General features: G+C 32.8%; 1 protein-coding gene across 2 annotated transcripts; it reads left to right on the plus strand.

Moving 5' to 3' along the window:
* The first annotated feature begins 218 nt into the window (after positions 1-218).
* LOC128190129 (uncharacterized) lies at positions 219-3,649 on the plus strand. 2 transcript variants are annotated; one of them, XM_052862043.1, is made up of 5 exons: positions 219-310; positions 891-1,094; positions 1,283-1,572; positions 2,140-2,643; positions 3,120-3,649. In XM_052862043.1, the coding sequence occupies exons 2-5, from the start codon at positions 1,048-1,050 to the stop codon at positions 3,581-3,583; spliced, it is 1,305 nt and encodes a 434-aa protein (XP_052718003.1). In that variant the 5' UTR covers positions 219-310; positions 891-1,047; the 3' UTR covers positions 3,584-3,649. The 2 variants fall into 2 exon arrangements, with proteins under 2 accessions (XP_052718003.1, XP_052718002.1); XM_052862042.1 differs by lacking the exon at positions 219-310 and adding an exon at positions 364-451.
* The last annotated feature ends 11,570 nt before the right edge of the window (positions 3,650-15,219 follow it).

A 15,219-nucleotide genomic window follows, 5' to 3' on the forward strand; every position in this document is an offset into this window, starting at 1 on the left:
GGACAGACAAACAATATGATGAATTGTGATTTCTGCCGCACCTCATTTCCAATGGTCGACTGCAAAACAATGACAGTTTCTCGGTGATTTTAAAATACTGCGTCACATTCAAATGCCTTATGAACATGTCTGCTGTGTTAAAGATAAAATGAGATAATAGACAATTGTCAGGTCTACAATTGTGCATTTGTCTTGCTGTTTTTATATATAGTAGAAACAGAGATAGTACATCGGTGAAAAGGAGGGAATTTGAGTTATTGCGTTACATCAAAAGTACTTGTTGACAAAGAGATAATCATAAGTTATAAAGGTAGGTGTATTCCTTATGGATCTTTAAATAACAAGAAAATTCAAAGGCTATACTGCGTCGCATAAATGAGCTGTCGGACAGAGAGACGCAAGTAGCCTAGTTTGCGATGTTGTTGCACTAACGGACACTCTTTCACGTTATGTAAGTAAATGTTGGTATTTTTTGGTACAAATGGTCGTCAAGAGAGAATTACTAGCTAGCCCCCCTCTTCTTTGTAAAAATAAAGATAAGTAACATAAGATAAGTATTATATAAATAGTGCTTGTTAGGGAGGGTAACTATTGAAATTGACACCCCGAGACAACCATTGCCAACCGACGCGGAGCGGAGGTTGACAATGGTTTTCGAGAGGTGTCAATTTCAACAGTTACCCTCCCAAACAATTTCAACCAAATACAATTATATTACTTGACAATTTGTCCCCTCTCTGCAGTCAAAACCCCTTGGTCGGGGTTCATGAAATTTATACTTTTGCAAAAGCTATGCAAATATAAGAAAATTAAATGAGAAATTTACCGTTTTGCTAAAAAATTAAAAGTAATTGACAACAGGTCCTTAAAACAGGTCTATAATTTTTCAGATGTGCTTTCCGTTCTGCCAGATTGTGTCTTTTTTTCCCGCTGCATGTATTTAACATCACCAATGCTTCAAGATTCCATAGATCATTTTTTGCAAATGTCCACAATGTTTTCCGTTTTTTGAGTTGATTAAGGAAAGCTCAATTTTCCATATCCCGAATGCTCATAATGGTATATTTAAAGTCTATCCCAACCATGAATTACAGGTAACAGGTTTTTTCAAGTGTCCACTAAATTTTTTAATTGTGTTTTGCTCGAGTGTTTAATAATACCCTCAAAAAACTCTGTTTTCTGATATTTTCATGTAATAAAATTTTAAAGTTGGTAATGTGATCGATTGATAAAAAGATAAATAGTTGTACTACAATTAAAATGTAAATTTAATTTCTTTCAGGGCCGCCTTCACACTTTGTTTTTTGATAATCCAATTAGGTATCCTTGTTTATGTCACCTTGCTATTCTATCCAAACTATGAAAAAGGTAGCAGGATTTGTTTGAAAAAAGGGGATGACGAAGCACAAAGACTAAAATATAGACTTCATGGGATGCAGAAACTGTTAAAATTAGTATACAGGAAAGCAAAAGTTGGGAACAGCCGGGAGGAATCTTGTGATATTGAAACAGCCATATTATTCTTGAAGAAAAATAATGTGTCCAAAACAGTATTCACGAACACATTTGAAGGTATATATGTTCAACTGCAGGCGTATTGTTCCTTAGATAAATCAAAAGAGTTCAAAGGGAATATGTTTTAAAGCAGCTTCGGTAGCCAAGTGTCCGATTCGTTTTTCTCATCTCCCGAAAAGCGAATCGGACACTTGGCTAGCAAAGGTGGTTTTAAAGCAAATTCTCTTAAGGTTGACTCACTAAACCTTGAAAAAGTTTCTCAAATCAGCAAAAAGTTAATTAATCAATATAAAAGATAGATGATATCTAACTATATAAGTCAAATAGGCGAAACAATATGCAAATTCGATTATAACTATATATTGAAAAATTAATTCAGTGAATATAAGCAAAAGCCCAAGGTGGGTTCTAACTCATGATCGGCGGTTTACAAGCACAATATTTGAACCACTGAGCTATGACGACATTCAACCAAATTGATTGATGTAAGCAATTTAACAAAACTGTCAACTTGTGACGTAATGTCTGTATGCCTTGGCTGTGTGAGGTACCTTACATGTTATTATAATTATTATTTATGTAATGAATATTCAACTATGAGTTTCACGTTTGGATTTATTTTAGATTTTGCACCCGTAGGAGGTAGAGACTGGAGCTTTAAAACATACATTCCTTGCTCAAACAAATCATTAGAGGTCAATGGAACCAGTAAAGAACTGATTCGGAGCCAATTTATACCTTCGTGTGTCAATTATGACGTAAAATTGGAAGCGAGAGAAAACTTAAATGAGTCTTTGAAATTTCCTGGTACGTGTCTCAAACAAGTTATCGACAAGTTTTGTACAACACAATTCTTAGTTCCAAATATTTTACACTACATTTGGTTGGGAAAAGGAAAGTTTGATTTCATATTTTTTGTTAGCATCTTTAGTGGTTATAAAAAACAACACCCTTGTTTGATATTTTTGTATTACGATACGTTACCATCGGGTAAATGGTGGAATCTTTTACTCCTGTATGTGTCTAACATCATACCAGTTAGTGTGAACCCTCCATCAAAAATAGGAAACCGGAAGATCGTATTTGTTGAGCACAAGTCGGACATACTCAGGCTGCAGATTCTGAAAGGTATATATTATTGTGTGACTTTTTCCTTTTGAAGTGAGATTGGTTGTTCAGATGACCCTTTTTGCAGACATTATGACATTGGTTATCCCCTGTACGTGTACACTGGAATATCCAAACTCTTAGAAAACAATATTATTAAAATCAGTTTGTTAAGTATCGAAGTAAAACATTCAATTTAAATGAACAAACCTATTTTCCTATGGAAAGCCAGATGGAAGCCACACATACAATTATAAACCTCTCTATACTTTTAAAGTATTTGCTAACATTCTTAGAATGCTTTAAGTATTTCTGGATTGACAAGTACCAGAAAAGCAGTCATTAAGAGCGCAAAAAATACTTTTTAACTTTTATACTTTTTTTCGACATGTGAGAATAAGCAGTAAGGTGGCACGACACATTAGCGCACTATTTGATGGATCAATGTAGAATTCTTTTTAAAACATTATTTTACATTTGATAAATGTTTGTTTCAGAATATGGAGGGATTTATCTTGATACTGACCAACTGCTGCTTACATCCTTAGACAAGTTCCGTGAAAGAGAGTGTACCATGGGAGTGGCGTCGGACGGTTATCTCGGAAGTGCGGTGATTATAGCTAGTAAAAACTCAGCATTTATCAAAAAATGGATGAACAGCTACTCCGCTTACAAACCAAACTCATGGGGGCAAAACTCTGTAATCATGGCAACTAAACTGGCTAAACAGAATCCCAATCTTATTCACTTAGAAAGGCATTACTGTTCATTTTATCCACACCCTACCTATCTATTTAAACAAAATTACAAATGGTCACATAGCTATGGACTCCATATATACAAGCCAGGACGCGAAAAACAGTTGAAACAATTAAACTTTTCCAGCATTAGGAAACTGAACAATACACTGGGGGCAGCTTTCCGGTTCGTTCTCTTTGATAATAAGGAACTATGTTTGTGATTTTCAATTTCACATTTTAATGCTTTTTTTTTTTAATTTTATTTAAATACAACTTTCACAAGAAACAGAAAGAACTGAAACAAGTGATATAAGACATATAAACTTATAATAAAGTTGTTTGATATATTTCTCTAGTATAATATGATTATACAGATGTATATACACAAGTGTACTTTATCAGCAATATAATTTTATTATTGTCATGAAAGTTGTTATTTTTGGGGGGTATATAATCGGGGCGAGGGGATGAGGGAGGGGTAGAAATTGGGTGATTTGTCTATAAGTTTAAAAAGGAAATTCACTGACTTACTATAAATTAATCTTGCTCTTATATTCGTGTACATACTTAAATACATGCATGTATGATATGTACATTGGCATAGACATAAACATAATACACATGCATATTTAACAAAGTGTGTTTCCATAAATCAGGATTTACCAGCATATGATTTTGATTCAATTCACCCATGGGGAGGAGGGAAAGAATAGAAAAAAAATAAAAATAAAGCTGGGGATAGGGGAAAGGTGATTCTAGCTTTTGGAGGATGTTTAACCAATAGTTATTATACTCTTGGTATCTGCAGTTTTTTAGAAGAATATATTTTTCAACATAGAGTCTGTTAATAATGGTATGCTTTTTAATAAATACTATTTTAAAGTCTTGTGACAGCACAATTTCTATGATTGTAAGAATATGGACGTGAGGAATATGAAAATTAAAGCAGTATTAAATACTAAAATACTTTAATTATAAAACCTCTTATTTTTTACTTCATCGGATGACAATCCAAATCGTTTGATAAAGATCATTTTACAATATTGGGTTTTATTCTAAAACATTTTACAGCTAACAAAGAAATTCTAATAATAACTTGTTATTCCCTGCAGAACTTTTCCATTCGTCCATTTTTAAGTTCTTTTTTCAACAGTGTAGAAAATTTTTGACAATTAATACATGCAATAGAAAAATTTATTTCAACAGGGGCTAGTAAATGTGTTCAATCATGTGTATGTTATTAAACTGTACTCTCTTGGCTATCTCGAAGAAGAAAACTGGTCATCCTGCTGTAAGCACCATATTGTAACAATTACTTATTCAATCTTAGAACATAAGAAAAACTAATGATAAGATAATTCTACTGAATGTATACAATTACTACACATATCAGTTTCTAATAAACCATGATTGAACATGTCTGCTATTTAGATCTTGTATTGTTCCTTAATTGACAATGTATTTTATTATATTTACGTGTTTCATTATGAAAAAGTTTAATTTTCCTGTAAAAATAAGATTCTAGTACACCCTGAAAGAGGATATTTAAGAAGCATTGTTTTATCAGGTAAGTTGGGCCATAATTTGACAGTGATATTTAAGAAGCGTTGTTTTATCAGGTAAGTTGGGCCATAATTTGACAGTGGAAGGGGAAAACTGTCCAATGGCATGTAAAATGTAGTTCAAATTTGTGGAAATTTAAATTGCACATCACAGGATCTTAGATTATAAGCGTAAATTGTAAATCATACAAACACTAGTACTGAGGTGAATCACCATTAATGATTTTAACTAGTGAAGGTTACTACTAATTTGTAGAAGGCCTCATCCTATTTTATCGTAAGGATTTGTATACGAGGGGAATAACAACTTAATATGTTTTAAGATTTAACATCCTTTTTTAGCAGTTATCCCAAACAATGTCAGAGTAATCAAGAACAGTTTTGATTAAAGCAAAATATATCTTGACAAGAGTTTTGCGATTACTTTAAAAAACTCTTTTTCCGGTTTTAATGTTAGCAATGCTTCAGTAAGGCATTTTCAACAGGCAACCAAAACTTAAGAGTCATTCGGTGAGTTATAAGCTAATAATATTATAATAATTATAAGCTCTGTCCCAAGATATTTATGCAGCACATTTGGACGATTTTTAAAAAAAAAATACACATACCTGTGAAAGACGTGCACTTGTAATAGCTGAAAGGGATAATTTCCAAGATAATTTCATTGACACATTATCAACTGTCACTCAGAAAAATTCACAGGAACGAAAACAGGTTCCTTACGGAGATTAATAATGGGGAATGTTTACATCTTTACTCCATTCGGAATACATCGCGCAATTTTTCAACGTTATCATCCGGGCTTGCTGCAATACAAAATCTCTGTAGACATCACATTTTTAAGCATTGTATTGAAACCTGATACGCTAACAGGGGCGTTTCGACTGAGAAATCTTGGAAAAATTTTATTCTTTTGAATGAACATCGTTTGAACCCTGATGTATTTATAAATATCAAGCAATTAAGCAAAATGTGAATCCAAGATATCTTGGGACAGACTATAGTTTAGTACAGAGCTTACAATTATTTGCTATGTAAACAAAGCTTTTGTTTACATTTTGAATGTTGTAGTGCAAATTCCAGTTTTAGACCTAACATGAATATGTTAATCGTTAGGGACTGTTTATTTATGCTCAAAAAGAAGAAGATTATAGACAAATCAGCTTGAAAAAGATTTTTTACTGGTATATTGAACCTACACATGTATGTAAACAATAACAGGGCACGAGCCTTGTATTCATTACAAAGAATTCTGAGCCCTGCATCCTGCTTATAACTCTGCGACTGACTCTCAAATTTCAATTTATCATTAGAAATGTATTCCTAAAGAATTATAAATAATAAAAACAGAAAATAAAATTTGACCAAATTCGTGACCATGCCCCTTTAAGCCTTTGAAGAACATTCATGTTTTCGAAGCTTTATCAGGATTAAAAGGGTATGTGACGCCCACATAGCAATGCTTTAATTACAGAGGCCTAGGTGAGTATTATATTTTTTCTGAAGAATACAGGCCAATGTTCTCCGAATTTAACAGGTTTTGTAAGCATTGAATTCAAGTCATTTTAAAATCATTCAACCTATGCTAAGTTACCCTGTCAGATTAGTTATATAGTTGTCTATAATAGTATATCAAGAATTTTATCAGCAAAAAGTCGTGTATTATTAACTAGATCATCACAAAAATTATTGATATAAAATAACAATAGATATGGTTGGGTTTTTTTAAAACATAGCCTTAAGGGCCACAAGCATTTATAATTTCAGAATAAAATGTGAAACCATCTTTTAAAAGTTTTTGTTGTCTATCTGCACTGACGTCGGAAGCAAATTGAAAGTGGGGGGGGGGGGCTAGACTAATCCTCAGAAATATTGAGAAAAAAGTAAATCCCAAAATCATGGAATTCCTAATCCTTGGGGGGGGGGGGGATACCTATAGTTAGCCCCCCCCCCCCCCCCCCCGGTTCCGACGCCTATGATCTGAGTAAATGATCATTATGCAAAACTTTGTCAAAAGCCTTAGAGATATCACCCAAAACATTAGTTGTATGTCTTTTCCTTTGCTAGACTAGAAATCAAAGTGTTATAGAAGTTGATTTATAGTTGAGTCAACAGGCTGATAACCAGATCTGATATTTATATATTACATCATTGTCAATTACTAGTATTAAATTATATAAATATATATAAGTTTTCTTAGTCTTAATGGTGTGTTGAAAAATTAATCTTTATAGAAGTAGATAATACAAGATATCTCTCTCAATATCCTTGGAGACCTACCATCAGGGCCAGGTTGTTTACTACTATGTATACCTACACCTTGGTCATCTACTTCCTCTTCAGTAATGAGGAGCTCATGTAAACTATTGTCTTCCCTTGAATAAAATAAACTCATGTTAACTATTGTCTTCCCTTGAATAAAATAAACTCAAAGAACATTTCCCATTAATGTCTGAAAAAGAAAAATTGGAGAATTGTGTAACCCAAGCGGCATTCTTTTTTTTCTCACTCATAAAACGCCACTCTGTGGGATAAATGCTGCTTTTTCCCTACTTCCTTCATCCAACTCCATCTGCCAAAAACCTGACATTAAATCGAGATTAGTAAAATAAGTTGTAATAGCTTCACCAATTGCATCAAAAACGCTTTCTTTATGGGTCAAGGGAAAAGACATGGGTGTTGCTATCTTGTTCAACGCCCTGTATTGACACGCAAACTTGTAAGTACTATTTTTCTTTTTGGACCAAGACTACTGGTGAGTGCCATTCAGAGTTAAAAGCTTGAATTATGTCAAGCATTTCTTAAGGTTTCTCCACCCTTGATGTTTTTTATGGTTTAATCCGTGTAATTTTTATTTAAATTTGAAGATTAATATGTAAACATTCAAATTGAACTTAAATATTGATATGTTGCAAATATTTTGTTCATGCTGCAGGAGCTAACACAGGTACACTATCAGGGCAGTTATAGCGACGACAGCTCTGCGACGAACATCACATTTTTTTAACTGATTTCTATATAATAAAGCATTTTAACTGGGTTTTCCAACGGAAGAATCCGGTTATTAAAATGGTGAAAATGGCGGGCGGGCTGGCGGGCGGCTGCCAAAAGGGTACTCTAATTCTACGGATAACCTCTCCTACAGTTTTCAAAATTGGAAGTTGTTCTTTTGCAGATTAATTGTACATATATCAAAGGTGTGCATATTTCTAAGATTTTGATTTCTAATAATTTATGAAAAAAATACTAGCTTTTGAACTCAACCATTTTTTGACAAAATATTGCAAATAGGGTATTCTCATTGTACGGATAATTCCTCCAACAGTTTTCAAGATAGGAAGTTGTCCTTTTGCAGAATAATTGTACATGTATCAGAGGTGTGCATATTACAAGGATTTTGATATCTGATTTTTATGAGAAAAAAAAACAGCTTTTGAACTTAGTCATATTTTTGGCAAAAATTACATATAGGGCCTCCATTTCACTGGAAATGGTAGGTAGTGTTTATCAATTCAGGGTTTACGTGGATTAGGGATACTGTTCACATTAAAGAAAAGAAAACTTAAGGTTTTTTGTCACATTGACAGCTTTTCACTTGTTTAAAAGAAATTATTTGCAATCCTTTATTTAATGTTTTTAAACATTTTAAGGCAATTAAAAGTTGCCAGTATAAAAAATATCGCATTTACAGTGCATTTTAATACAATATTTTAACTATTAATAAGTACGGTTTAGCAGCAAAAATAGTCTATAACTTTTGAAATAATGGTTCAAACTAACTGAAAATTTGTACAATTGAAATTCATTATACATACTATCGAAATATGCAATGAAATGTTTACCTTGGCAGGTTAAAGATTATAAATTGTAGCCTCTGTCAAGTTTGCCTATGTACGGTTTAATCAGTTTTTAATTGAATTCAGCAATTTCAACTCAAACTACTCCCTATAAATTGTTAAACATCGGTATCATTTCACTTTACATATCTTAAAAATGTGTTAAACACAAGTATAAACCAAAAAATATTGGCCATGCATCACATAACACTATTATAACCGATAACGGTGAAATATTCCGGAATGCTCACAATGACGTCATGCGACAATCGAAAGACCTTAAGGTTACCTATCAATTTCCCTAGATTCATGGAGAGATATTCTGTAAAAGGGTGATCGAACAGGTCGCAAGCCATGTTTTGTTTCTATGTGAATTTTGTGTAAAGCTGTTCTACTTAACTCTGTCAAATCAAAGTTTTCCATGTAATTAGCCAAAAATTCTGAAATATTTTGTTTTTGATTTAGTTCTAAATCTGCATTGTTAAGATTGAAATGAATTTCCTTTTTTTTTTGAATTTCTGTTGTGATTTCATATACTTGTGGAACTTTGCTTTTGTTCTGAGATGTAGCACCTAATAGGAAAATGTGTTTTTGTTTTATTTCCATAGCATGAGCAACGGTATAATTGTGAGGCAAGGAAATGTCGTGACAATGAGGATTCATGATTTTATTGACACCCATTTGCTTATGAACCTTTAAAAAACATTTTATATCACTTAAATTCTAGACTTTGCTAAAAGTTTAGCATGTAGCCCAAGTAACACTTCTTTATCTTGTTGTTGTTGACGTGAAATTCTGACTTAAACTTGTACAACCATTTCTGACCTAGCTGGTATTTCAACTGGATGAGTATGTCATGCTAATCATGAACTGTGTCAACAACACGAACATTTGGTGAATTGTGCTTTTCTGGAAAGTGCATGATGTTGGTGCTAGCAAAGGTTATAGTGGTGTTAGTAGCACTCAAAAAGTCGATTCCTAAAATAAATGAGTGATGCAAACATCACCAATATGATCACTAAAGGTATACCTAGCATTTTTATTGTGAATTCATTTCTTATTTGTTAGCACTGCCAAAAGTTGTCCATTGGCACCCATCACCTAAAGAAAATCTGGATTTTGAACTCTGAACCAAAATAAGCAGTTTTTATTTCAAGAAAACTTTACTCAAAATTTAAGATGAGGGTGATAAAGTTTACCCTAATTGGACATTTGTCCCTGTGCCCATCTTTAGAAACATTCCTTTAAATAGGCTCGAATCCCTATTCCGAAGATTTGTTGATTGTGTCGTGAGTGCTTGTATGTCTGTCTGTCCAAATTTGCCTTTTTTTAATCGTCTTCTAGTGTTCTCTACAGCATTTTCATAAATGATTCTACCTATTACAATAAATACATCTTTTAATTCTGGCTCTACAATTGTAAAATGAATCACAAGACTCATTACAGCATAAGCACTGTCGAGATGGTCTCGGTTTGGAACCCATGTTTTCTGCTGGTCAGCCTCTCTGGAACCATGGCGCTGCGGACCCCTCTGCGACTGGTTTTTTGGTGTTACCAAAGTACAGTTTTTGCTTTGCTGGATTGTAGGATCGTCTAGTCTCCTGTAGCACATTGGTATTTGATGTCTTTAGTGCACTGATTCGCTGTTCGAGGGACGTTAATGCATTGCACCGGTTGCAGATAGACTGAGCCATCTCCGCTAACATGACATGAGTTTTAAAGTCCTCCATGTTGGTTGAATTTACTTTCACCATATCTGCTTTTATTTTGGTTTTTATGCCTCCCATGGTCTTTGATGGTTTGGTTTGTGTCCATTTTCAAGTCAGTGGCTTTTTCTGTAACTCAATTAAATAAAGTCCTTGACACTATCTGTTGCTCCTTGGTTTGGTTCTAAAAGATCAAAGACGTGGTTTGAAGGAGGATCAAACCGATTGGTGAAAGCTTGATAGATGGAGTTGAGTGTAAGCTTTCTAACCGTGTCTAATTAATTAAACCAAGTCTCCGCTGCTCAGATTAAAAAGAACGGCAAGTATAGAATTGTTGTTTGCTCAGACAATTTTTGAAGGCTGATGAATGTCATGAGCTTCACCCATCATTGTACTGCAGATGTTTTGTCATCAAACTTTTCCAACTTGATGTTTGATACCTGTCTTGGGTAGCTTTCTGCAGGGGCTGGAACTGACCTTTGGGTTTGTTGTGGCATGGAGTGTGGTGGTGGTGGAAGAAATTCTCAGTAGGTGTTGTTCCTATTGAAGTCCTTGTCGTTGCTGACAGACAGACGGACGGACGGACAGACTGACGGACGCAGAGGAAAGCTATAGTCCCCTCCGGTGAAAACCGGTAGGGTTCTAATAAGTAAACACATATTGTCTATCACGGCCCAATAGTTCTGGTGATAGCAGCTGTTAGCCAAGGATCTCAATCCGACACTGATTGTAAAACGCACAGTCAAACACGAAGTCTGTAGTTCAGGTGCATAATAATTCGTTTGGAGGTTCTTCTACCTATCGTCCCGATTTGATTCTTATTGGTAGGATCCCTGCTCTAAGTTGGGTCATGTGTGATCTTTCCGCTTTGCTCAGATTTAGCGTTATATAATTTTCTAAGCCGGGTCCTGTAGGTCCGCAATTTAGGTATTCTTCAAGGAGAATTGTTGTAAGGTATTTGCACTGAACTCCTTTGTCTTTTTAGCGCTCATTTAGACTAAATTACAAGTTAATTTCTGACATCATATAGACAATACATACAAATTAAAACATTGTGCCGTATAATTATACCAGTGCCAATTGCAAGGTGGCATTTTTGCACCCGCTTAAGGAAGGAGTCTTTTCATTATCAAACATACTTCTTATAATAAGAAATGCATGAAATTTTGACACAGTCAAACGGATCATATTACTTAATGATTCTATCAGTTTAATTAAATTTGACCTTTTTGTTTTCGGATAAAGGTCAGGTCAAGGTCACTACCTTTTTCCTCAACGTAAAGAGTGATAAAAATAAGTGTAGCTCTTTATAGTTCTGTAGACATTTGTTTAAGATTTGAAGATTCAAATCTTCAATGAAATCATAGACCATGAGAGTGTCTGTCAGCTTATACTACTAAATTGGAATAAATATTTATACTAAAATTGATATTGCTTAGCCCGCATTTCCTCTAATTATCTTAAATTTTGAAGAAATTTTGATTATTTTTTTATGCTTCCAATAATAAAATATTTCTAATTTTTATGTATTATGAAGACTTTATATAAAGATATAAATTGACAGAAAAGGTAATATATTGACCGTTTCATAAGGGAGAAAAACTGATTTTAGTGATTTTTTCACAAAAATCAATGTATAGAATGGGCGCTTTAAAAAGCTTATAAAAATGTTATTTGATAGGCAAATCATATTTTAAAAATAGTTCACATTATTAAAAAAAAATCCAACATTATTGTTATTGTTTTTAAAATGCTAAAACAGACTCATTATATATATAAAATCTGCAGCAATTCTGAATTGCGCAACATGTGATATTTTCCTACGCCAATATTACGCCAAAAATATAGTCCTTGTTCCATTCTAAACATTGATTACATTTTTCTATGCCAAGTTGTATGATAGTAAAAAAGAAAGAAAAATATACTATTTTAATTTCCTTTCATCTTGATTTAATGAACAATTAATCAAATTTACGTTTGACAAGTCGAAAACCAGAAAAGACTCCTTCCTTAAAGAGGTTCGTTCCTCTCTTGTTGAGTAACTTTTTTATGTCACATCTTGTCTAAATATTCTGCATCATATATTAATTGTACATGTGTAATTATATTTTACAATGCCAAATAAACCATATTGAATAAAATTATTAAAAGAAAATTACCAATTTACAGAGTTGAGTTAGGGACTATATTTTGTGGCGAAAGGTTTTCAAGAGGAAAATGAACTATTTTCATTACCTTAATAGTTTTAGAATACTGTTATTTTAGCTTCCTAATTGTCATCGCAGAGCAAACTTCCAGATAGTTTGTGTATTACGATATATTTATGTTGTTTTGAAAAACATATTTGAACAATATTTTGATATTTCTCTCGATTTATTTTGGAATATTTAGCTTATATATATCATAGATGTCAAGAAAAAAATTAACTCCAGTTTTCGACTAAAATTAGCTTATTTCATGTCATATCTCAATTTTGTTTAGTTGTGATCCATAGTTTTATTACATGTATTTTTACATGGGGCATTAAATGTGTGTCTATTTGTATGCAAAGTTTTGGAAAGATGGCATTTCTAGTATTTTTTATTTGCATTATAATTTGGTTATTTAAAAATTTTGTAACAATCTTTACATCTGCTGTTGTGTTCATTATGTACGGGCATTTGAAGCCATCCGTATAAGGCAATGTTTTTTAAAATCCATGCCAAATTTCAGCAATAATTTCAGGAAAATTATCATTTCTGTTTGATGCCCCATATTTCCAAAAAATGGCATGTGACTCGAGTCACAAATAAAATATATGAACACATTAGGTCCCCATCTTCATATCCAAGTGGTTTTCGGATGATTAACATTACTAGTATTTCAGGTGCCACCTCCTTAGGATGCAGTTTTGGAAAAAACTATATAGATATACCAATTGATAGACATTGTCTAGGGACTTTATAAACACTTTAATTTTTAGTGTGTCTCACTTGAAAAAGGAGATATTTACCTTTAAAAATTGATATATCATAGGAAAATAATTCCCATAGGAGAAATAATTATCCTACAGGAAAAATTGACAATCCTATAGGATTTTCTGAAAATCCTTTATGATTTATATTTCCTATTGGAAAAGGTATTTCCTGTAGGAATTTGATCCAGACGGGTAGTTCTTGTATAGAAAAATAAGATATCCTATCGGATTTCAAAATTCTATGGGAGTTTTGTTCAAATCCAATCGCAATTTAAACTCCTATAGGAAGTACTTTTATTCCGGTAGAAAATTTTCAATATCCTGTAGGAAAATTGTTTTTTCTATAGGAATTTTTTTCCTGTTGGAATTTTTTAAAGGTTTTATCTCACCTGACAGGTGATATATTTTATAATAAAGGTGGTTCTACACTGTTTGAGCAATGGTCTATAATACGGCATGATACATGCAGTTTAAACGGGTGCAAAAATGCCACCTTAGGACTTGCATCAGTATCTCTTTGAGAAGAAAAAAATATGTATTACGTTTGAATTTCGGAAGGATTGGAACAAAATGCCCATAGGATGTTATTCTCTAACAAATCTGTCTGATTCTCCTATAGGAAAATTCCTATACGATTTTTATTTTAAAAAAATTCGGATTTTCTATATTTCCTGTAAGAAAATTATTTTTTCCGGTGAAAATTATAATTTGGTAAATATCTCACCTGTCAGACGAAATAAGATACATTAGAAGTGAAAAATTATCCGGCACGTGTTCCTAATTTTGTAAGATTTATCTTTCTTTGGTGTGTTTTTGTTCGTCTGTAGTCGGGCTCGATATACTGTATTACGCATGCGCAACATATGCCTAATATTTCGGCGGCTTCAGGGAAACAGAAAAAATGGGTATGTGGATAATAAAATATGTTATTAAGTGATGTTCATTAAGTATTTTTGTGTTTTAAGTAAAAATCACTTCTCTCTTAACTGTATATATTTTAAAAATAGATTAAATGATTGAAACTCAATTGCTTTTAAATTGGGAATGCCCATCCTTCACTTCCGTCAACATAGACTAGAGATGCATCATAATTAACTCATTTTTTTCGAGTGATAAAGAAAAGGGTTGATTGTGTATATCAAATTCTTCCATGGAATTGAAATGAAATTTCAATACAAAACACGTAGTTGGGATTTAAGCATGAACACATGATTAGCTCGAATGTCCTCAACCCTGTATTGATTGATTTATGGTTGCATCACAAGTGTTTGATATTAGCCATTTAGGTCAGCTGAGAGATGTTAAGAAATATTGAGTGGCTATTTCATATACACCCTATCTTATTCATCTCTTTGTTTGCAGAGAAGTATGTAATAGTAAAATAGTAAAACAGTAAAATGAAATATCATTTAGGTGGTTAATTATTACATGTATAATGAATCATTGTATTACAAATCTTCTTCATAAATTATATCACTCTTTTATTATTTTCCTTTCATGTCACATTGAATTGAATCAACAGCTACTGTAAGTATACAGTTATTTTAAGATAACAAATATTTACAAAGATAATTTTTAAATTGGTTACTATATGATAGATAATTTGCATGCCCATGTCAAAAGTATATTTACAGTGTACCAGTTGCTACTTTTTTCAAACTTCTACCTGTGTTATATAGTAAGACTTTTTATCATAATGAAACCTTCCCTGCAAGAATGATTCTAAATTGAGCCTTGAATTTCATGGGGAAAGTGGTTTTTTGCCCCCCAAATTAAGCTTAGGAATGGAACATGAAA

This window comes from Crassostrea angulata, chromosome 6 (genome assembly GCF_025612915.1).
Source record: "Crassostrea angulata isolate pt1a10 chromosome 6, ASM2561291v2, whole genome shotgun sequence".
Taxonomy (NCBI): Eukaryota; Metazoa; Mollusca; class Bivalvia; order Ostreida; family Ostreidae; genus Magallana; species Magallana angulata.

Coding starts and splice junctions, on each gene's coding strand:
- LOC128190129 (XM_052862043.1), top strand. CDS start 1,048: ATGCTCATAATGGTATATTTAAAGTCTATCCCAACCATGAATTACAG. Junction 1,573..2,139: donor ATTCACGAACACATTTGAAG/GTATATATGTTC, acceptor GATTTATTTTAG/ATTTTGCACCCGTAGGAGGT. Junction 2,644..3,119: donor CAGGCTGCAGATTCTGAAAG/GTATATATTATT, acceptor TGTTTGTTTCAG/AATATGGAGGGATTTATCTT.